The following is a 24780-nucleotide window of genomic DNA, read 5'->3' as shown; positions in this document are numbered from 1 at the left end:
ATTACAAACTTGCATAACGTCAATTATCCTCCTAAGTTTAGATAAGAAGAATAACCTCATCCAATGCAATGAAAATGATGTTCGCCTGAAGTGCTGATACTGCTTGATCTGTGGCAGTGGCCTAAAGTACGTAGTCAGGTGTTGTTGCCAGCCATAGCTTTCCACCAGCACCTTACCATCCTCCAGTCCAACCAGCTGTGGGATGTTGATCCCTGTCACAGTGCTGTCCTTCACAACACCAGAAATCTCAGACAATGTGTTCACACTGGTCTTTGTGAAGCGCTGTTTAATGAGGCCGAAGCACCAGTCGGGGGCAAACTTGATGCAGCAAGTGATCAGGAAGTGAAGGTCCAGACTGTGGTGGAGCAGCACAATCTTGTTCTGGTCACTGCAGTTATCACAATTCAGGCCCCCACATGTTTGCCAAACTCCGTAGTTGGTGCATGTAGTTGATGACTGTGCTGCTGCCTTTGCTAGATGACATGCCTTTATCAATCAAGTAGTTGACTTGTTGTGGTATTCCTTCACAGCAGACACCTAACAAGCCACACCTGCAACGAGTTAAAAACTAGATGGGACATGGCTGCATAGGGTCAGAAGGATAATGCATCTGCAAACAACAACAAAAGAACATTAAGATAAATAAACATTTGTGCTTGAGATGTGGGGCAGCAATTTTCTCCACAGATTCTTGAAGGAAGACAGCACGACTACACGTACCTTCGGAAAATAAATACATGTGAGATCAATAAAAGTAGTGCCAATCATGTTGGAGGTCAATTAAATAATCAAAACATGATGTTTATGCTTCATATACCAAGTGGTGTCATCGATTCCACATTGCTGCTTTTGTCACATGAGATGGCAGCAGCTTTCCACCAAAGTTTGTGTCCTTTGTGGCGTCCTGGTAATACTATTAATACATTATCCTCTGTGTAGTTTTGATGAAGTTCACAACTCTCTGCAAGTCCTCATGCTTCAGGTGCAACCTGTGCTTGCTTGGGCCAGCTCTCTTTTTGATGGGAGGCATTAGACCATTCTCCTTGTATGACTGATGGAGGAGAGTCAGGCGTGTTCTACTGATGCTGAAAGACAAATTCCAGATCAGAATATTTTTGCATTATTATACAATAGATGGCTGTAATCTCCGTCAGACACACCTGGCTAACTTGATGTGTCATGTGTGTCAAAGTGGAGTCTTTGTTTAGCTATATAACTAAAGATGAACCATAATCCTAATCCATAGAGTTCTAGCAATACAAACTGATTGTCATAGCTAGCTAAAGTTAACCAAAATTGGTTCAATGTTAGCTAGTTAGCTAGCTTTAGCTTGCAATGAAAACAACTTTCTGCTAAAATTAGTTAAGTATAACATCTGAAACTGTAGCTAGACTCTTACCCGTATACATGGATGAAAGCTTCACGGCAGACTGCAACCCCTTTCATTAAATAAGACGTCCTGTGACGTTTCCATTTTGTTTGTACAGCTTGCTTGGCCTGTTGTGTCTGATTCATAATGACAATGCCATAAGAATCAGATCTTTCTCCCTCTCGTCACGGATGCCACCGTCGCCCGAAAAAAAACTGCAGTAGAAAGGATTATCTACACATAACGAGCAGCTCATTTTAGTCAGAAGATGCTACACGGCAGACCAATCCGAAACTCATCTCTCGGCATGTCCAATCTATTCATTATCTCAGCCAATCATGGCTAGCGGGAAGGTTCCTGACTTTTTTTGTGGCTAAACCAACTAGGTTTGTAATTTAACAACTTTATTGGTATTTACAGTTTGCGTACAAGTTTGTTAAGGCACATGAAAGTTTAAATGTTCCAAAAGGCATTTCTGCCAAACAAACACTTTTTTATTTTATTATAAAATGCCTCTCCTGTGAAGTTGTGACTTGCGACATACGACTAGTTTCCTGAAACTAGTCACATATATGTATTTGTGTGTAATTAAAAGTCGCATTAAAATTTGGCTACATTTTCTGGCGCCTTCCTTCCGTCAGCATTGGTCTGGATAAGACAGACTGTAGCCAATCCTAGACTCTAAATTTACATACACTTGTGTTTTTCTTAACAGAATAGCTAGTGTTTTTCATTTTTTCAAATATATTTAATTGGCTATTTTGGTTAATGGCCTCCCCTAGCATGTGGCCTTGGCAGATTGGATTACCTCTTGAAGGCCAAATGGCCTTGCCCCTAAAATCACGTAATGCCAGGCCTGCCCTATATAGAGCTATAAGGGCACAAGACGAGACCCAAATGCAGACACAGGAGGCAGATGGTTGAGCTACGATATTTATTACACCAAAAGGGGTAGGCAAAAGGCAGGTTGGGGACTGGCGAGAGTTCATAAACCAGGTCAGAGTCCAAAAAGTACCAGGGGATAGGCTGGCTCGAGGTCAGAACAGGCAGAGTGGTCAGGCAGGCGGATTCGGCGTCAGGACAGGCAAGGGTCAAAACCAGGAGGGCTAGGAAAAAACAGAGACTGGGAAAAAATAGCACACTAGCGACTCTTGTGGCAACCCAGGCGCAGTGCACGCTGACACGGTTGCCAGGTGCATGGTGTTTCCTCCGACGCATTGGTGCTGCTGGCTTCCGGGTTAAGTGGGTATTGTGACAAGAAGCAGTGCTGCTTGGTTGGGTTGTGTTTTGGATCTTCTCTCCCGAGTCTGTACGGGAGTTGCAGTAATGAGACAAGACTGTAACTACCAATTGGGGAGAAAAAGGGGTAAAAGAAATTATCATCGTTTTTTTGAAAGACTGTTACATTCAGAAAGCCTGGAGATGAATGTGTTGAATGAACAATCAGGAAAAATGGATACATTAGGAACCATGGCCAGAAGCATCAAGGGCATGCATAATGGATGCACACACCATAACATCCAGCCCAGGCACCAGCAAACCACTCCATTCTACTATTATCCCATACCTTCTGAGGAAGTAGTGGGGGCTAATGGACTGGGATTTACAGGAGGTAGGGGGTCAGGCACGGAGAAGGCCTGGGGAGAGGCCATCCAGTGAGGGGAAACATAATTGACTTGGAAAAGAATACCATGGCATGCTGGGAAAAGAATGCCCCAGGCCTGTAAGTGGGTCAGAGTTGACGGCTAAGACTTTCTTCCCCCCTATCGTCCCCTCCCTACCAACTACTCACACCCTTTACAACAACTGTTGATGAAGTGGAGGTAGGAGGAAGGTCAGAGAGTTACCACCTCACAACCTTGAACTGATAGAATGTCAGTTCAGAACTGATAGAATCACTTTGTCAACAACAACATAAGCCATTTCTCTCTCTCTCTCTCACACACACAAACTGTCTCTTTATATCACACTCTTGTAATTCTCTAATTCAAATGTCAGTTATGTTTGTTTTACATTTTGATACGTGCTTATTGCAGCAGTGTATGGGATGAGGCACTCCAAGTACATTCATGTAATATGAGGATATCAAAGGAGGAATGGAATTAATGTATCCCCAAAAAATCAGAGCCTTTAACTATGCAATATAATTAATAGTAATATGATTTTCTTTACTTGCAGTATTGGCTATGTGTTTGATAGCTTTCCTATCAACAGTTGAGCCATGCTGCCGGTCACGTACAGTATACAGTAGGGTGTAAAAAGATAAATGTATATACAATATTTATTTAACCTTTATTTAACTAGGAAAATCTTATTTTACAATGACGGCCTACCCCGGTCAAATTCTCCCCTAACCCAGAAGACGCTGGGCAAATTGAGCGCCACCCTATGGGAATAGGATCTGGAAATAATAGTATACCTTTATTTAACCAGGCAAGTCAGTTAAGAACACATTCTTATTTTCAATGACAGCCTGGGAACAGTGGGTTAACTGCCTGTTCAGGGGCAGAACGACAGATTTGTACCTTGTCAGCCAGGTTAACTTTCCTGCAATGCAGGACATTTAAAACTTGTAGTGTACTTGATTTTTCCTTACCAAAAATATATCAACCCCTACAAAAATGTCCATTGCTGCTGCAGGATTGCTGTAACAAACTGGCTCAAATTAAGATCCTACAGCTGTCTGTTCACCAAGAAATCGGTATTGGGTGTTTTTGTATGGTTGTGGACATATGGCTGAAGGTAAAAATTGCTCCCTATTCACAGATCTAGGATCAGATTACTTCAACTCCCAATCCTTACCTTAACCAACAGAGGAATGAAAGAAAATCTGCCTCTGTGTCAATGCTTAGGGGCAACAATCTTACTCCATGTGTGGATGTTAATGCTAACAGCCAGGCTTTAGTGGAGCAGGGGAGAGTGAGAAGAGAGAAGAGAGAAGTCTCCCCTGGAAGCATGGGTTCCAATCCCACTTCTGACATGCATTTGATTTCTTATACCATGTATACCATTGTGCTTTAAAGCTTCTCTGCATACTACAACTCTACTAGATCTCTCAGATCAAGGTAGATTATCAGTGGTCTTGTATGTCTTCCATTTCCTAATAATTGCTCCCACAGTTGATTTCTTCAAACCAAGCTGCTTACCTATTGCAGATTCAGTCTTCCCTGCCTGGTGCAGGTCTACAATTTTGTTTCTGGTGTCCTTTGACAGCTCTTTGGTCTTGGCCATAGTGGAGTTTGGAGTGTGACTGTTTAAGATTGTGGACAGGTGTCTTTTATACTGATAACAAGTTCAAACAGGTGCCATTAATACAGGTAATGAGTGGAGGACAGAGGAGCCTCTTAAAGAAGAAGTTACAGGTCTGTGAGAGCCAGAAATCTTGCTTGTTTGTAGGTGACCAAATACTTATTTTCCACCATAATTTGCAAATAAATTCATTAAAAATCCTACGATGTGATTTTCTGGATTCTTTTCCCTCATTTTGTCTGTCATAGTTGAAGTGTACCTATGATGAAAATTACAGGCCTCTCATCTTTTTAAGTGGGAGAACTTGCACAATTGGTAGCTGACTAAATACTTTTTTGCCCCACTGTATATATATATATATATAAGGACCAACCGTCCTGCCCAGCTCCACAGTACGTTGAAATGGAATTGTACTTAACTTCTGGTTTCCCACTGACTGTTTTTGTGCAACCCAATACACTTGAAAGCAACTGCATCGCTAAAAGCACCTGTGTGTGTATTTTGAGGAATCAGAGCGAACAGGCAGGATAAAGACAAGCCCAGAACAAATTGGTTTTTGGCTCTGGGGCTCTTTCTCTTGCCAGCTGAAAACAACACCAGGGAACACAGTTACTGTACACCCCTTCCATCAACACTCCACCTCTCAACCCCACAGACAAAGAGGAGGAGGGGTGAGATAACAGACGAGTGTGTTTCTGCACCAGTAGTGATCACACTAAAGAAGCACAATTGAGTCGAAGAGCGTGTATGGTTCAGGTTTACACCTTAACCACAGCTTTGGGAATGGGTGTGTGCGTGCATGTATGTGTGTGCGTGATTAATCAGCCGAAGGAAGTGTTTGTGTCTAAATGTTTGAGAGCTTCCACGAAATGTCCGATAGTCACCTCCTCCGCACATGGTCTGATGTCATGTTTTTGTGTTTTGAAGATATGGGAAGATTGTGTCCACGAAGGCAATCCTGGACAAAACCACCAACAAGTGCAAAGGTGAGTGTTCAGAGTTCAACAGGTTCTTTGGTTCATGACACAGATGCCACTGACATTTAACCTGGACAGATCATAGTGTTGTGTTGTCTCCTTAAACATGATCATGGACTTATGGACTTAAAAACTTGATCACAGCTGCATTGTACAATATTAGACTGTATTAGGCTATATGAAAGATGTTTTTAGTATTAGTCTGGTTACAGGTCTATTGCTACACTGTATAAGTTCATGAAGCCACATCCACAGAGTGGCGTTGGTTAGACATGTTGTGGAAGCACACGGTCAGTAGGACAAATAACAACAGCCGTAGAAGGCCATAAATATGTCATACTGGGACTGGTGGGCTTTAGTGGCCTGCACCAAGCTCTTGTAATTTCACGGAATGCCTTTAGACTTCAAGCACCTGTAGTTCATCTAACAACCGTTTTGAATGCCAACTTCACTCATCAATCATGAAAACGATGTACACCTTCATGACTGTAAGGAAATGTGTTGTGTATATGTGTTGTGTATATGTGTTGTGTATATGTGTTGTGTAGGCTATGGCTTCGTGACTTCGACAGTCCGGCAGCGGCCCAGAAAGCGGTGAGCGCCCTGAAGTCCAGTGGGGTCCAGGCTCAGATGGCCAAGGTAAGACTCTCATTTAAGTCAACTCCACACACTCTTCATATTCATAGTAACACCTGATCTATTATTATATTATTTTGTATTGTGAGTTCAATCACATCTACTTGAATGTGACTCTTTACAATTCTGCGAGACTCCTTCCTGCCTCACTCTCTTTATTTTATTGCCAAATGTTCCCAAAAACTCGACTTTCAAAGAATTTCTCTCAGACTGGATGATGGATCTCCTTTGATTTGATGGTGAATTGACAGCCAGTCCAGCCAAGTTGAACAACAAAAAGCATTGACATTCCTATAACGCAGTGTACATGCAAACACACTCCCTCCCACAGTATCAGTGGTATCAAATGTGAGCTCTTTTACTGTATGTTGTTATGGCGTGATTGGCAGTAAGTGCCCTCTTGGCACTGACTCAAGACAAACTGCCATAGGTTCTGCAGAGATGTGTTTACCCTCGTTAGCTGGCAGTTGACTGGCAGGCAGAGAGGGAGGGTGAAGAGGTCACAGGATTAGACAGGAACTGGTCAGACAGGAACATGAAACTGGTCATCTCTCCTCCTTTTCAACCCTATTCTCCCATCTCCCTCTGCCCCTTTTCATCTCCCTTACCCTTCCTCTCCCTCTCTCTCACCTATCCTTCTCCCTCCTTCTCTCTCCCCTTCCTTCTTTTCGTATCTCAACCTCCTTTTCCTCAACCTCTTCACTACCCAGCCCATCTATCCCTCTCTCCTTACTCCTCTCTCTTCCTCCTTTACCTGCCCCACCCACCCATCCCTTACTCTCCCTCCTTCTTTGTCTGGCTGGCTGTATGCGTGTCCTGCTAAGCGGCCCCTGCTGTGGGCCTTGTTATGAGCTCTTTGTGTGGGTGTCTGTAGTCAAAGGGGCTGTTGTGGGCCCATTAAGCTGATCCCTCTGTGCCTCTCAGGCCCCCCATTGAGAGGGCCCTGGGGAGTGTGCCACCGCACCCGCCGTCAATGGGCCGAGGACAATGAGCTGCCCTGTGCCTGCATGGGATAGTGTCTGGGCACGGGGCATTCGCTATATGGCTTCATTCACTCCACTCCAACCCTGCTCTCAGTCCACACCCAAACAATGGGGCCCAGGTCACTTCACTACTACAGCTGGAATTAATTCACTCACTTCAGAATTAAGACAGACGATCCATTACAACTGAACATCAGGGTCCACCAAATCACTCCTGCTACCCAGATATTGTATCCAAATACGCACTGTATTAGAACACAAGGGCCTAATTTACCCAAACAGTATAACTGAGGAGTTGGTGGTGGACAAAACAGAGGAGAGTGCCCTATTAAAAGACAATTTGGACCGGTGAGCAATGGTGAGCTTTTCTGCATCATGGCCTGATCTTCTGATCTGTGCTTAGGTTATCAGGTTATCCAGGTATAACTCTAGGGCACTGGCGACAACAGGATTTGTGCATTCCTGATTTAAAACTGTGTTTTTTTTAAATCAGAAACTGAAATCAAATACTATGGCATTAGGTTAGGTTCTTTCCCCGTACTTCCACTGAATGTGGGTCATGTTGTTGTCATGTTTCCATTGTGTTGGTTCTTTAAAAGTGTGGGCCATGCTGAGCGTTATCATAACTCCCAGCCAGTCAGTCGTCTCTACAGAGGAGTGTCTATGGCTATGGGCTGGCTGGCTACAGACAGGGAAACAATGGAAAGGGATAGAAATAGACTGCTCTTTACTTCCGAGAGCCTCACGCACCACCTGCCTGGTACATAGACATACGCACACACAAGAACAACACCTCGACAGACTGTCTTGACCAGAACCTGCACTGTAAAACATTTATTGTAAAATGTACAGTAACTTACTGGTAGTAATTTGCCAGTAAGTTACTGTAATTTATTTTACAGTACAGATACTCTAATCCTTTTTACAGTTCCAAAAATGTTACCGTAATGTAATTTCTAGTATCAAGTCAGTATCTGTAGCCTAATTTACAGTACCAATTACAACATATTACAGTAATTACATTACATATTACCCTGTGTTCTTTGTAAGTTTTTATTTTTACATTTTACATTTTGGTAATTTAGCTGGCACTCTTGTCCTTAGCAACTTACAGTCAGTGCATTCAACCAAGGTTGATTAAAAAAACACATCGCAGTCATAGCAGGTTAAATGCTTCTGTAACTGTTGCTGAAAATGTCGTTGTAGTTATGGTCTTACATTTAAATAAAAATTTGGAACAAAATATCTTATGATATATCTCTGACTATCTCTGGGTAGTGCCAATACATTACTGAAATATTCAAGGGTTGTGTGTTACCAGGGGAGAGAGAGAAAGAGAGCATGAGAGGGAAAGGGGGAGAAATAGAGAGGGAGCAATGAAGAGATTTAATTTGTGGTTGGGTGTGGTCCCAACATCATTTCAGTATCTGCGTCAGAGGAGCCTTTTAAGATATGTTGGCCCCGCATGCAGAACAGGATTAGATGGACAACAACTACATTCTAATATGTTTAATGTCACATAAAACGTTTATAAAATACATGTAGATACATTTGCATATTAAGCATGTAATGCCTTAAAATGTGTACGAACTGTCAAAATGCTGAATTTTGGCACTTTAGCAAGCCTCTGTATAAAAACAGATTTATTGAAAATTAGATTTTTTTGAATTATCCATGTGTTCTATAGGATACATAATTAATTTTTTTGATTTAACCTTTATTTAACTAGGCAAGTCAGTTAAGAACAAATTCTTATTTACAATGACGGTCTACCAAAAGAAAAAAGTTAAAAGAAATCTGCCTACCAAAAGGCAAGAGAAATCCAGACCCAAAGGACAGATTTTGACCGGTCTAACGTCGATTGCTTGTGTTTCTTGCCCAGCAAGTCTCTTCTTATTATTGGTGTCCTTTAATAGTGTTTTTTTCTCCCAGCAATTCGACCATGAAAGCCTGATTTATGCAGTCTCCTCTGAACAGTTGATGTTGAGATGTGTCTGTTACTTTATTTATTTGGGCTGCAATTTCTGAGGCTGGTAACTCTAATGAACTTATCCTCTGCAGCAGAGGTAACTCTGGGTCTTCCTTTCCTGTGGCGGTCCTCATGAGAGCCAGTTTCATCATAGCGCTTGATGGTTTTTGCAACTGCACTTGAAGAAACTTTTGCACACCAGTATCTCTACTTGCACATCATCATCTGCTCATTTATCACTCCATTTTTAATCTGCTGAATTGTAATTACTTCGCTACTCTGGCCTATTTATTGCCTTCCTCCTCATGCCATTTGCACACACTGTATATTTTTTCTATTGTGTTATTGACTGTACGCTTGTTTATTCCATGTGTAACTCTGTGTTGTTTGTGTCGCACTGCTTTGCTTTATCTTGGCCAGGTCACAGTTGTAAATGAGACCTTGTTCTCAACTAGTTTACCTGGTTAAATAAAGGTGAAATAATACAATTAAAAAAACATTTAAACAAATATTTTGATTTGTTTAACACTTTTGGCTACTACATACAGTGCCTTGCACAGTATCTCAGACCTGCCTGGTGTGTTCCTTGTTCTTCATGATGCTCTCTGCGCTTTTAACGGACCTCTGAGACTATCACAGTGCAGGTGCATTTATACGGAGACTTGATTACACACAGGTGGATTGTATTTATCATCATTAGTCATTTAGGTCAACATTGGATCATTCAGAGATCCTCACTGAACTTCTGGAGAGAGTTTGCTGCACTGAAAGTAAAGGGGCTGAATAATTTTGCACGCCCAATTTTTCAGTTTTTGATTTGTTAAAAAAGTTTGAAATATCCAATAAATGTCATTCCACCTCATGATTGTGTCCCACTTGTTGTTGATTCTTCACAAAAAAATACAGTTTTATATCTTTATGTTTGAAGCCTGAAATGTGGCAAAAGGTCGCAAAGTTCAAGGGGGCCGAATACTTTCGCAAGGCACTATGTGTTATTTCATTGTTTTGATGTCTTCACTATTATTCTACAATGTAGAAAATAGTAGAAATAAGGAAAATCCCTTGAATGAGAAGGTGTGTCCAAACTTTTGACTGGTACTGTATTTAAAATGTATTTTTTGTCCCCGTATAGCTTGACATGCTTCAGTGCCATGAATCCACCCAGGAATTCCTTATTGTCAGATCAACAGAGTGACATCGTCACCTAGCTCAACTCCTGCTCAATCCCCTGTGAAAACTGAGTGTTTGTCCCAAATAGCACCCTATTCCCTATATAGTGGCAGGGCCCTGGTCAAAAGTAGTGCACTATATAAGGAATAGGGTGCCATTTGGGACGCAGTTTGAAGCTCCAGTAGGCAGCTCCCTGTGTCCTACCACTCTCCTGTCTGACTTGGTATCAAGCTGACTCTTTGCTTATGGTTCAACAGAGATAAGTGTGGAATTACAGGTCTGTTGCTTGAACCTGTATGTTTGGAGGGAGATGGAGTGAACAGTGGTATGTAGTGTAGTCATACAGTTTGGTGTCACTGGTGTGGGTGGTGTTTTTGACTGGTGATGACGATGGTGCGTGAAACTAGAATTTAGACTTGACTTGACTGAAACGCTAGCTTTAAACACTATATCTAAAAAAATAAGCCCATATCCTCTCTATTACTCCCTACCTGGGGCATGGACCTGGTAACTTGGTATTCACTATCACATTTCATAAGTTGTTCTTCCCTTGTGGTCTCTCAAACGTTGCATAAAAACGATTTGTGATAGCGAAAGAGACTGTGGGATAGACTGTATCAGGAGAGAGAGAGACTAATGAATGAGATGGAGAAAAAGGAGGACTCCCATGGGAGGGAGTTCAACCCGTGATGGAAGCACAACTCCTATGAACAAACACACTTCTCTTCCCCTTCATCCACTCCTCCCCCTTCGTCTTTCCTTCCTCCTGAGTGCTCCTTCCCTTTCTCCTCTCCCCTATGTTTGTTGAAGCTCCCTCTTCTGCCCCCCTCCTCCCTCTCTTTGGCCCAGCCCCTACTTGCCTGGTTGCCAAGCTCCTGTTGCTGTGCGAACTCTTAACTTCACGCCTGGTTTCCTGCCTGTTTCTACACAGTCACACAAGGTTTCACTTTTGAGCCCTGGAATCAGAATCGTCTCGCATTCCTCTTCCTTTTATTCATTCTTCTGCTTTGGGCTGTTTCTCAGTCATTCCACATTTCTACATACTTTTCCTCCATTATAACGCATACATTTTCCAGCAGTTGTATGTGTTTTTCAGAGGTGAAAAGCACTCACATACAACCCACATTCAGTCAAAAAGCCATTGTCAGTGCATACTGTATGAACTTGTTATATCTTCTATCTTTCATAACCATTACATCACAAAAATGTCAACTACATTTTTAACAGTGAATGTAAACCCTCTTTGTTTGTGATTACACGAGTCTGATTTATGTGTGTTTCTCTTATGCAGCAACAGGAGCAGGACCCCACCAACCTGTACATCTCCAACCTGCCTGTGTCCATGGATGAGCAGGAACTGGAGAGCATGCTCAAGTCCTTCGGCCAAGTCATCTCCACACGCATCCTCCGCGACGCCATCGGGACCAGCCGTGGCGTGGGTTTCGCCAGGTACTTTATAGCAATAGCATGTTACACACTACTGGCCCTATTCCCATTAAGGAAATGATGCTTTTTTTTACTCATGCCTTTCCTATGCACTTCTCAGTAGTTGGTATTCAGACTTACCTGATGAAGGTGCGTAAGGGGCTTTGCAGGCTGAATAAATGTCATTCAACTGCTGAAAACCCTCCCACTTGCTGGCCAACAAATTTCCTTGTGAAGTTTTCATTCAGTGGGGTTTTCAGAACATTGATCTTAAGACATCCCTTTAAATACGGTGTACCTTTTAGTTAGATTTTTTTCGACAGACTCAATATAATATATCAAGAGAAAAGGTTCAGAATTAATGATAGAAAGCCATGTAAATATATGCATATTTGTAACGGCTTTCGTCTGGTGGAAGAGAAGCGGACCAAAATGCAGCGTGGTATCTTTGAGACATGTTTAATGACAATGAATACGAACAATACAAAAACAACAAACGGAACGTGAAAACCTATACAGCCTATCTGGTAAACACAGACAGGAACAATCACCCACGAAATACTCAAAGAATATGGCTGCCTAAATATGGTTCCCAATCAGAGACAACGATAATCACCTGACTCTGATTGAGAACCGCCTCAGGCAGCCATAGACTATGCTATACACCCCCAAGACAAAACACACCACAAAAAACCCATGTCACACCCTGGCCTGACCAAATAAATGCAGACAAACACAATATACTTTGACCAGGGCGTGACAATATTCGACTCCGTTTCATCTCCCTTTGGAAGATAAAAAAATCTCTTTAGATTATGTAGGGTTAGGAAAGTATTTATGAATCATGAAAAAAAAACGGTTGGAGAGCCTTTACGCACGAAAGAAAACAGCGGTTTGAATCATTCTGAAAATGACCACATTCAGTTCTTTAACCCATGGTAATGTTGGAATATAAGTGTATATAGAATTATAATAGGGAGAATAGTGTACAATAGTAGGCTATACCATAATACACTAACCATTGAACTGTGTGACACAGCCAAGTATTGCTCCATGTGTCTGGTTCAGACTGTTATGGCCTGGTCTGCGCTCTGCTCCAGAACAATTGAATAAGCCAACATATCTTTTTTCATATTATCAACTGTTACTAATGATCATCCGCAACTAGGGCTTTGGTGGTCACGAAATATCGTCAGCCGGTGATTGTCAAGCAAATAACTGTCGGTCTCACTGTAATTCACCGTTAAATAACACATTTAGCATCTCCTTGCTTCCACACATGCAGACCTTTGGAACATCTACATTTTAAAAGTCTAATAAATCCATGTAATATCGCCTACACCTTCACAATAAATCCATTATTTATTTTAGACAGGTCTAAAGAAACATGATATAAAGAAAATGTTTATTTCAGAAGAACAGAATAGCATATTTTTATGTTAGGTCCTAATCTGGCTATGCCAAATGGCTATGGGCTACAATAGTTCAGTTAGCAGACAAGAATGCTTTGAATTCTGTGGTAATATTTTACATTATTTTATAGTATGAAGAATACAATTTTACTAACTTGCGACCAGACAGCATGCGTCCGTGTGCGCCATCGTGCACATGTTGATTTTGTCCCCACACCAGACACGATCAGGACACACAGGTTGATTTTGTCCCCACACACCAGACACGATCAGGACGCACATGTTGATTTTGTCCCCACACACCAGACACGATCAGGACACACAGGTTGATTTTGTCCCCACACACCAGACACGATCAGGACACACATGTTGATTTTGTCCCCACACACCAGACACGATCAGGACACACAGGTTGATTTTGTCCCCACACACCAGACACGATCAGGACACACAGGTTGATTTTGTCCCCACACACCAGACACGATCAGGACACGCAGGTTGATTTTGTCCCCACACACCAGACACGATCAGGACACACAGGTTGATTTTGTCCCCACACACCAGACACGATCAGGACACACATGTTGATTTTGTCCCCCCACACCAGACACGATCAGGACACACATGTTGATTTTGTCCCCACACACCAGACACGATCAGGACACACATGTTGATTTTGTCCCCACACACCAGACACGATCAGGACACACATGTTGATTTTGTCCCCACACACCAGACACGATCAGGACACACATGTTGATTTTGTCCCCACACACCAGACACGATCAGGACACACAGGTTGATTTTGTCCCCACACACCAGACCCGATCAGGACACACATGTTGATTTTGTCCCCACACACCAGACACGATCAGGACACACAGGTTGATTTTGTCCCCACACACCAGACACGATCAGGACACACATGTTGATTTTGTCCCCACACACCAGACACGATCAGGACACACAGGTTGATTTTGTCCCCACACCAGACCCGATCAGGACACACATGTTGATTTTGTCCCCACACACCAGACCCGATCAGGACACACATGTTGATTTTGTCCCCACACACCAGACACGATCAGGACACACATGTTGATTTGGTCCCCACACACCAGACACGATCAGGACACACAGGTTGATTTTGTCCCCACACACCAGACCCGATCAGGACACACATGTTGATTTTGTCCCCACACACCAGACACGATCAGGACACGGACAGGTTGATTTTGTCCCCACACACCAGACACGATCAGGACACACAGGTTGATTTTGTCCCCCACACCAGACACGATCAGGACACACATGTTGATTTTGTCCCCACACACCAGACACGATCAGGACACACAGGTTGATTTTGTCCCCACACACCAGACACGATCAGGACACACATGTTGATTTTGTCCCCACACACCAGACACGATCAGGACACACAGGTTGATTTTGTCCCCACACACCAGACACGATCAGGACACACAGGTTGAAATATCAAAACAAACTCTGAACCAACTAAATTAATTTGGGACAGGTTGAAAAGCATTAAACATTTATGGCAATTTAGCTAGCTAGCTTGCTGTTGCTAGCTAATTTGTCCTGGGATATAAACTAGAGGTCGACCGATTAATCAGAATGGCCGATTAATTAGGACCGATTTCAAGTTTTCATAACAATCGGAAATCTGTATTTTTGGACACCGATTTGGCCGATTTTTTTATTTTTTATTATTATTATTATTTTTTTTTTTACACCTTTATTCAGTTAACCTCTCTGAGATATGTGGGACACTAGCGTCCCACCTGGCCAAAAGCCAGGGAAAATGCAGAGCGCCAAATTCAAGTAAATTACTAAAACTTTCATTAATTCAAACTTTCATTAATTCACGCATGCAAGATAGCTAATTAAAACTACACTTGTTGTGAATCCAGCCAACATGTCAGATTTCAAAAAGGCTTTTCGGCAAAAGCAAACGATGATATTATCTGAGGATAGCACCTCTGTAAACAAAGAGAGAAAAGCATATTTCAACCCTGCAGGCGTGAAACAAAACGCAGAAATAAAAATATAATTCATGCCTTACCTTTGACGAGCTTCTTTTGTTGGCACTCCAATATGTCCCATAAACATCACAAATGGTTCTTTTGTTCAATTAATTCCGTCGATATATATCCAAAATGTCCATTTATTTGGCGTCTTTCATTCAGAAAAACACCGGTTCCAACTTGCGCAACGTGACTACAGAATATCTCAAAAGTTACCTGTAAACTTTGCCAAAACATTTCAAACTACTTTTGTAATATAACTTTAGGTATTTTTTTCATGTAAATTATCGATCAAATTGGAGACGGGATGATCTGTGTTCAATACAGGAGGAAAACAATCTGTAGCTAGCTTTCTGGTCACGCACGTCTACCTAACAGTACACTTCAAGTGACCCTCGTTCAAGATGGCCGTACTTCTTCATTACACAAAGGAAAAACTTCAACCTATTTCTAAAGACTGGTGACATCCAGTGGAAGCAGTAGGAACTGCAAGAAGGTCCCTTAGAAATCTGCATTCCCAATGAAAGCTCATTGAAAAGAGAGTGACCTCAAAAAAAATAATCTGAATGGTTTGTCCTCAGGGTTTCGTCTGCTAAATAAGTTCTGTTATACTCACCGACATGATTCAAACAGTTTTAGAAACTTGTGTTTTCTATCCAAATCTACTAATAATATGCATATCTTTGGGCATGCATTTCATCCGGACGTGAAAATACTACCCCCTGTCACCAAGAAGTTAAGAACACATTCTTATTTTCAATGACGGCCTAGGAACGGTGGGTTAACTGTCTTATTCAGGGGCAGAATTACAGATTTTTTCCTTGTCAGCTCGGGGATTCAATCTTGCAACCTTACAGTTAACTAGTCCAAAGCTCTAACCATCTGATTACATTGCACTCCACGAGGAGACTGCCTGTTACGCAAATGCAGTACGAAGCCAAGGTAAGTTGCTAGCTAGCATTATACAATCAATCAATCATAATCACTAGTTAACTACACATGGTTGATGATATTACTAGTTTATCTAGTGTGTCCTGCGTTGCATATTATCGATGCGATGCATATTCGCGAAAAAGGACTGTCTTGCTCCAATGTGTACCTAACCATAAACATCAATGCCTTTCTTAAAATCAATACACAGGTCATATTTTTGAACCTGCATATTTAGTTAATATTGCCTGCTAACCTGGCTCGTTGCAAACTCTGTGAAGACTATTTCTTCCTAACCAAGATAGCTAACTTCGCCAAACGGGGGATGATTTAACAAAAGCGCATTTGCGAAAAAAGCACAATCGTTGCACGACTGTACCTAACCATAAACATCAATGCTTTTCTTAAAATCAATAAACAGAAGTATATATTTTTAAACCTGCATATTTTGCTAAAAGAAATCCAGGTTAGCAGGCAATATTAACCAGGTAAAATTGTGTCACTTCTCTTGTGTTCATTGCACGCAGAGTCAGTGTATATGCAACAGTTTGGGCCACCTAATTTGCCAGAATTTTACGTAATTATGACATAACATTGAAGGTTGTGCAATGTAACAGGAATATTTAGACTTAGGGATGCCACCTGTTAGATAAAATACGGAACGGTTCCGTATTTCGCTGAAAGAATAAACGTCTTGTTTTCGAGATGATAGTTTCCGGATATGGCGGTTGGCAACCAACTTTAAGGTGCATTACCACTACCGACTAGACTGGAGTGTGGACCTCAGTTCATCTTTCAATCACCCACATGGGAAAATGCTCCTAATAACCAATGAGGAGATTTTTTTTTTATTGTTACCTTTATTTTACTAGGCAAGTCAGTTAAGAACAAATTCTTATTTTCAATGACGGCCTAGGAACAGTGGGTTAAATGCCTGTTCAGGGGCAGAATGACAGATTTGTACCTTGTCAGCTCGAGGATTTGATCTTGCAACCTTTCGGTTACTAGTCCAACACTCTAACCACTAGGCTACCCTGCCGCCCCAAGTTCTATTTTAGCGCCTGACTACGCAGATGCTCGTTGCTCTAATATTTAACATGATAGAAATAGGAAACAGAGGGAGTCGGGGAGCCTTTAATAATAAGAGCTTTGAGACTGCCCATCCCTGCAATTAAAACGCGATACAGTTTAAATTCTGCATAATCGCAAAGCATTTCATATAGTTTATCTTGCGAAGGTTGATCTGTTGATATGCCTCAGTGTAGAGGGCTGCGGGTCATGGCAGATCATTGCGGAGCGGTCTTCATTGTTCATGCTGCAGGTGGGAGCGGATGGTCAGACAGAGGACTTTGGGATGCTTTGCTGTCCCCCAGATGATCAGAAAACGGTCGTCTTTCTGCTTTGTGTGCGTTAGCCTGGGCCTACCTGTTGTATTAAAAGCACAACTTTGTCGCATTATTCACATTCCGAATTCACTGCTTCAAATTCAGTAGCTTTCCTCTCCTGGTTGGGGCGTGTGAGATTAAGTGCACCTAGTATACAGTATTTGTGGTCTCATTAGAGATAGAGTAAGTTGCCTATGCATGGGCGGGGAATCACTGGCAGTTATCTTTATAAGTAAATGTACTTCCTAAGTATGATTAGGCTGTAGTTTACTACATTGCCTAGAAATAAATATTGATCGTTATTTGTCTCCGTCTGAAAATCATCCCACTCCTTAAAGGTAGGTTGGAAAATGATCTCAAGAGAAAGTGCAAGTTTCCATCTCTGCTCTCTTCAAACTACACCTAGCATATTGGTTGATATAGCCCAGTAATACCGATAGCTTAATATAATGAGCCATGTGAGAATCTCTGGTGATTTACCCTAAGCTATTTGGGCGGGTGTGGTATGAAAAGCTGCGGGTGAAGAAATCTGTCCCCTGCAGACATATTCATGGTTTCCTGGCACGTAAAGGTGATGGAATAATTAGGGAATTAAGAATTAAGGTCAGAATACGACGTATTTATAGACACACCTCCGTCACACCTTCATTTATTCAATCTCCACCCAAAACGAATTGCAAGTGAATGGCACGCAACCCCATTTGTTATTTTATTTTACCTTTATTTATACAGGTTTTTTCTCATTGAGATAACATCTCTTTTCCAAGAGAGACCTGGTCCAATGGCAGCAGAGGGAACAATGTTTCAGACAAAACAACTTACATACACTAACACAGCATTAAACAAAACTATAAACACACATGCAGTACAACAAAAACATTGTACATTAAAAACACAAACGTCTTGACTAAAAGCAGCTGGCCTAAAAACAATTACACTCTTCTATGATATATACATGGATCAAGTGTTTAAACTCCACCAACGAAACTAGATCATCACATTTTAAAACGTTCATGACGGAATTCCAGGACCACGGAGCTAAGTAACCAAAACTATTTCTACAATGTCCTGTTCTAATTTTTGGTACTGTTCGAAGCAAATCAGAATGGGACCGTAATTGATATTTATTTACTGACCGGACTAAAAAAGAACAGAGATAAAATGGCATTTGACCCAATATGGTCTTATAAAACAGTGTATACCAGTGTTTAAGCCTACGCAAGGTCAATGACGACCAGCCAACAGCGCTGTAGAGATCACAAAGATGTGTTAGACATTTCTGATTTGAAATGAACCTATATATATAAAACATCACTAAAATGTAAAATCACTAAAATGTAAAACCGACAGTAATGTACATCGTACCAGCTCCTTCCTGGCCTCAAAAGAAAAACAAGCCTTATGCCGGTAATAAAATCCTATTTTCAGCTTGAGCTTCCTTATCAAGTTCTCTACATGCACAGTGAAGCTCAGCTTATCATCAACCCACACACACAAATATTTGTACACTTTAACTTGCTCTATAGTATGTCCAGCCAATGTAGCAATGACATGATTTGTAGCAATGACATGATTTGTAACATGCCTGGCATTTGAAAATACCAAGCCTAAATAAGTTCAGTAGTAATAATTTGATTAACAAGTCCCATACTAAGTTGAATGGATTTACTCTGTGTGCGATAATAGTGTTTAACATTTTTTTTAATGACTGCCTCATCTCTGTACTCCACACATACAATTATCTGTAAAGACCCTCAGTCGGGCAGATTCAACCACAAAGACCAAACACAGATTCAACCACAAAGACCAGGGAGGTTTTCCAATGCCTCGCAAAGAAGGGCACCTATTGGTAGATCAGTAAAAAAACAAAAGACATTGAATATCCCTTTGTGCATGGTGTAGTCATTAATTACACTTTGGATGTTATAGCAATACACCATGTCACTACAAAGATACAGGTTTCATTCCTAACTCAGTTGCCGGAGAGGAAGGAAACTTGGGGAATTCAACATGAAGCCAATGGTGACTTTAAACAGCTACAGACAGTGATAGGAGAAAACTGAGGATGGATCAACAACATTGTAGTTACTCCACAATACCAACCTAAATAACAGATAGAAAAGAAGGAAGCCTGTACAGAAAAAAAATATTCCAAAACATGCATCCTGTTTGCAATAAGGCACTAAAGTAAAACTGCAAAAAAAAACTTTATGTTCCAAAGCGCTATGTTTGAGGCAAAGCCAACACAACACATCACTGAGTACCGCTCTTCATATTTTTAAGCATGGTGGTAGCTGCATCACGTTATGGTTATGCTTGTCATTGGCAAGGACTAGTGAGTTTTTTTAAGATAAAAGAAAGGGAATGGAGCAAAGCACAGGCAAAATCCTTGAAAACCTGGTTCAGCCACTGAGAGACAAATTCACCTTTCTGCAGGACAATAATCTAAATCCCAAGTTCAAATATACAGTGGATTTTATTGTTCCTGAGTGGCCTAATTACAGTTTTGACTTACATCGTCTTGAAAATCTATGGCAATACTTTAAAATGGATGTCTGGCAATGATCAACAACCAACTTGACAGAGATAAAAACATTTTTTAAAGAATAATGTGCAAATATTGTACAATCCAGGTGTGCAAAGCTCTTAAAGACTTACCCAGAAAGACTTACTGTAATCACTGCCAAAGGTGATTCTAACATGTATTGACTCAGGGGGTTAAACTCTAATCAATAGATATTAGTGTTTTTTTGTAGTTCGTTGACAATTAAAGCCCTTTGAATCCCTCTTTGTAACACAACAAAATGCGGGAAAAGTTGAGTGCGCATTCTTTCTGAAGGCACTGTACGCATGGAGAGAAAAGTGCATAAAAAGGAAATTACGTTTGATTTATGCATGCTTAACTCGTTTTGGAATTGGGCCCTACATGCCGCACCAGCAGCAGCTTTAGCAACATGCTACATGCTACACCAATAGCTACATGCTCCACCAGCAGCTATACTAAAGCTACATGCTACATTAGGGTCGTTCAATGAAATGAGTACACAAATATAGCGTTTTAAAAACCTGTTATCTTAAATGAAGTGCCCTTTAGTATAGACCACATGGAAAATTCTATAAATTTGTCTTATATGAAAAAAGACTCGCTAGTGCTAATGACCCTCTGTGACTTCTAGAAAGACTTAAGCCCATTTAACCCCAACAGTCCTCCAAGTTTTCAGCATAATTGTAAAGCCCTAGTTATGTTGTTGCTTTGACAAAGTCATTTCTGAAGATAATTATTTATTTAATGTGATAAGTGATAAATTTTAAGTTACACTACTCAAAAGGCACCTAATTGGTAGAATAATCCTATTAGCAGCCATAGGTACATGCTATATCAGCAGCAACAGGGATCATACCAGGATCTCTCTGATTAATGGGCTTGAATGTTTGACTGTGTTTCAGGATGGAGTCCACAGAAAAGTGCGAAGCCATTATTCAACATTTCAATGGGAAATTTATTAAGACTCCACCAGGAGTTCCAGGTGAGCAGATCTCTCTACCTGTCTCATCTATGTGTTCTCCACCATGCCCAGATGTTATGATACCACATGATCCTCTGTTATTTACTTCAGATGGCAGATCTCTATACCTGTCTCATCTATGTGTTCTCCACCATGCCCAGATGTTATGATACCACATGATTCTCTGTTATTTACTTCAGATGGCAGATCTCTATACGTGTCTCATCTATGTACCACATGATTCTCTGTTATTTACTTCAGATGGCAGATCTCTATACCATGTGTTCTCCACCATGCCCAGATGTTATGACACCACATGATCCTCTGTTATTTACTTCAGATGGTAGATCTCTATACCTGTCTCATCTATGTGTTCTCCACCATGCCCAGATGTTATGATACCACATGATCCTCTGTTATTTACTTCAGATGGCAGATCTCTATACCTGTCTCATCTATGTGTTCTCCACCATGCCCAGATGTTATGATACCACATGATTCATTTACTTCCCAGATGGCAGATCTCTTCAGATGGCAGATCTCTTCATCTATGTGTTCTCCACCATGCCCAGATGTTATGATACCACATGATCTCTGTTATTTACTTCAGATGGCAGATCTCTATACGTGTCTCATCTATGTGTTCTCCACCATGCCCAGATGTTATGACATCTATGTGTTCTCCACCATGCCCAGATGTTATGATACCACATGATCCTGTTATTTACTTCAGATGGCAGATCTGTCTACCTGTCTCATCTATGTGTTCTCCACCATGCCCAGATGTTATGATACCACATGATCCTGTTATTTACTTCAGATGGCAGATCTCTCTACCTGTCTCATCTATGTGTTCTCCACCATGCCCAGATGTTATGATACCACATGATCCTCAGTTATTTACTTTAGATGGCAGATCGAGAGCTGTATTCAGAAACAATCACTATCCCCTACCCCATACAAACTTTCAGAGATCTGAGAGGATTGGACAGGTATAAGCAATATGGCAAAAACTTCCATCTCTCAGAGGGCAATGTGGAGATAACACCATATTGCTTAAACCTATTGAATCCCCTCAGATCTCCACAAGTATCTAGAGGTTAGGGGCTAGGGATTTTGTCTGAACAGGGCCTTGGTCTCTGATCCCAGGCTCCTGGTTTCCCCCTCAACTCTCCCAGTGGATTGGTATTCGTTGCCTCCTACAGAATTCACCCTCTGATTCCATCAGTTTCTCTCTCCCACAGTGCCCCCGGAACCATTATTGTGCAAGTTTGCAGACGGGGGACAGAAAAAGAGGCAGAATCAGGGGAAGTACCTTCAGAATGGCAGGCCCTGGGCCAGGGATGGAGAGACGGTGAGAGGCTTGATTTCACGAGTGGAGGCATTCATGAATTGCCGTTTTGGAATTAGAGACTGCATGCTCTAAATAAGGTCATTGTCAAAGCAAGAGAGAGCTGGAATCTGATCTCACAGAGATAGGATTGTGTGTCTTAACCCTAAACATTCTTAACCTAACTAAACATTCTATTTGGGCATATCTGTGATTATGTCACCTTCATGGTTTTTTATTCGGAGTTCTTTGTGTTGTTGTCCCAGGGAGGGATGACGTTAGCATATGACCCCACAGCCTTACAGAATGGGTGAGTACAGAGAGACAAAAATGGAGTCAGCCCACCCAAAAACAAACATCAGTCAGGCATTCTGTCCCTGTTAAACAGAGACACCTGGTGGATACCGGAGGCATTACATCACTAGTTTATTTTGTTGCGCTGTAGTTTTATCTGAAAGTTCAATCATTTTATAATAACTTTCATGCACAAGCCATTATAGATTCATATTATTTATGCTTATTCATTTTAGAGTAAATCCTTTGTAAGGATTTTTCTGACATGCATGGCTTGCTGTGTGTATGTTGTGCAGGTTCTATTCGTCACCCTACAGTCTGACCCCAAACCGGATGATCGCCCAAACGTCCCTCTCTCCCTACATGCATTCACCAGTCTCATCTTACCAGGTCAGACACAGAACACACACACACACACACACACACACCACCATCACCAAACCGCCATTCACAAACACATGAAGGAGGAAATCTCTGTAGCCATTGGAGCTATGTCATTGTTATTGTTATTTGTATTTCCTGTCCGGATTCAGATTTCATCTCTACTCATTCCCCTGTGTGTTTCCGTGTAAAGATGCTGTGGTTTCCTCTTCTCTCTCTCCAGCTACATAGTCCCTCCTGGATGCACCACCAGTCATACCTCATGCAGCCTGCAGTGAGTAGTAAATAGTATTCTCTACCTCTGCTGCTAAAGTTTACTCCTTACTATTCCCTCCACATCTGGTTAGCTTGAAGTTCTGCTCATCTATCTCTCTCGCTCTTATTCTCTTTGTCATTCTGTCTCTATTTATATTCCTCTCTATCTTCTCTTCCTCTCTCTCCCTCTATCTCTCTGTCACTCTCTGTAATCATGTCTCTGATTTATTGGCTTACTGTCCTTCTCTCTTCCTCTCTCCACTTATCTCTGTCTCCACCCTCTTTCTCTCCCTCCCTTTCACTCTCTCCCAGGGCACAGTCCTGACTCAAACCATGGACCATGCCATGTCCATCCAGCCCACCTCCATGATGGGCCCCATGACCCAGCAGCTCAGCCACCTATCCCTGGGCAGCACAGGCACGGTTAGTACCCTACAGATACCCACTCCATCTCCCCTCCACTCCCTTAAACACCCCACAGATACCCACTCCATCTCCCCCTCCACTCCCTTCAACATCCCACAGATACACACTCCATCTCCCCCTCCACTCCCTTCAACACCCCACAGATACCCACTCCAACTCCCCCTCCACTCCCTTCAACACCCCACAGATACCCACTCCACCGTCCCCTCCACTCCCTTCAACACCCCACAGATACCCACTCTACCCCCTCTCCGTTGGTCCCTTAGTCTCATCTCAAGACTAAAACACATTGAACAAATCTGAGTGGAGCTAAGGTGAATCGAGTTGTACTGAATTGCAGTTGAAAATAAAAGCAGTTGCCTATGCATGATGTTGTGAGGCCTGTTGACGTTGGATCTCTACACAGTAATAATGACTGATGGTTTCTTCTCTTCTCGTCCTGTCACAGTATATGCCTGCCAACACTATGCAGGGGACATACATCCCCCAGTACCAACCAGTGCCTCCCTCCAGTGTCCCTGTAGAGGTAAGACCCCAACCAACACCATAAGCATTAACTATACAGAACTAATTAAAGGGATACTTCAGTATTTTGGCAATCTACTTTATCTACTTCCCCAGAGTCAGATGAACTTGTGGATACCATTTTTATGTCTCTGCGTGCAGTTAGCGTTAGAGAAATTGCCAACTAGAGTTAGCACAATGACTGGGCGTCTATGGTAACTGATAGCATACTAGTTGATAACATAGACTTCCATTCATTGCGCCAACGCTAGTTAGCATTGGCTCGCGAAACTAAACTACCTCTAACTTCCTTCATACAGGAATCCTGAAGTATTCCTTTAAAGGGATGACAATAGGGTGTTTCTCTTACAAGAAGTTCTCAACTCAGGGACCTATTAATACTTTCCACTCCATTTCCTTCCTTTTCTTGAAGGAGAACGGAGGACAACAGCAACAGGTTGCTATAGAGACACCCGCAGAACACACAAACTACTCCTACCAGCACACCAAGTGAAGCTAAGGTAGGATTATGTC

General features: G+C 41.8%; 1 protein-coding gene across 1 annotated transcript in view; it reads left to right on the top strand.

The window, feature by feature from the left end:
- The window catches only part of LOC135539898 (RNA-binding motif, single-stranded-interacting protein 2-like), a 60122-nt gene that overhangs the window by 30650 nt on the left and 4692 nt on the right, over positions 1-24780 (top strand). Inside the window, 12 exon segments of the mRNA XM_064966132.1 lie at positions 5546-5604; positions 6144-6152; positions 6155-6234; positions 11645-11802; positions 20998-21077; positions 22301-22410; positions 22653-22696; positions 22977-23070; positions 23285-23335; positions 23629-23739; positions 24191-24268; positions 24680-24767. Of these exon segments, the coding sequence (XP_064822204.1) occupies positions 5546-5604; positions 6144-6152; positions 6155-6234; positions 11645-11802; positions 20998-21077; positions 22301-22410; positions 22653-22696; positions 22977-23070; positions 23285-23335; positions 23629-23739; positions 24191-24268; positions 24680-24760 (955 nt within the window). The 3' untranslated portion in view covers positions 24761-24767.

This window comes from Oncorhynchus masou, chromosome 5 (assembly GCF_036934945.1).
Source record: "Oncorhynchus masou masou isolate Uvic2021 chromosome 5, UVic_Omas_1.1, whole genome shotgun sequence".
Taxonomy (NCBI): Eukaryota; Metazoa; Chordata; class Actinopteri; order Salmoniformes; family Salmonidae; genus Oncorhynchus; species Oncorhynchus masou.
This window is presented reverse-complemented; position numbering and strand designations above follow the sequence as displayed.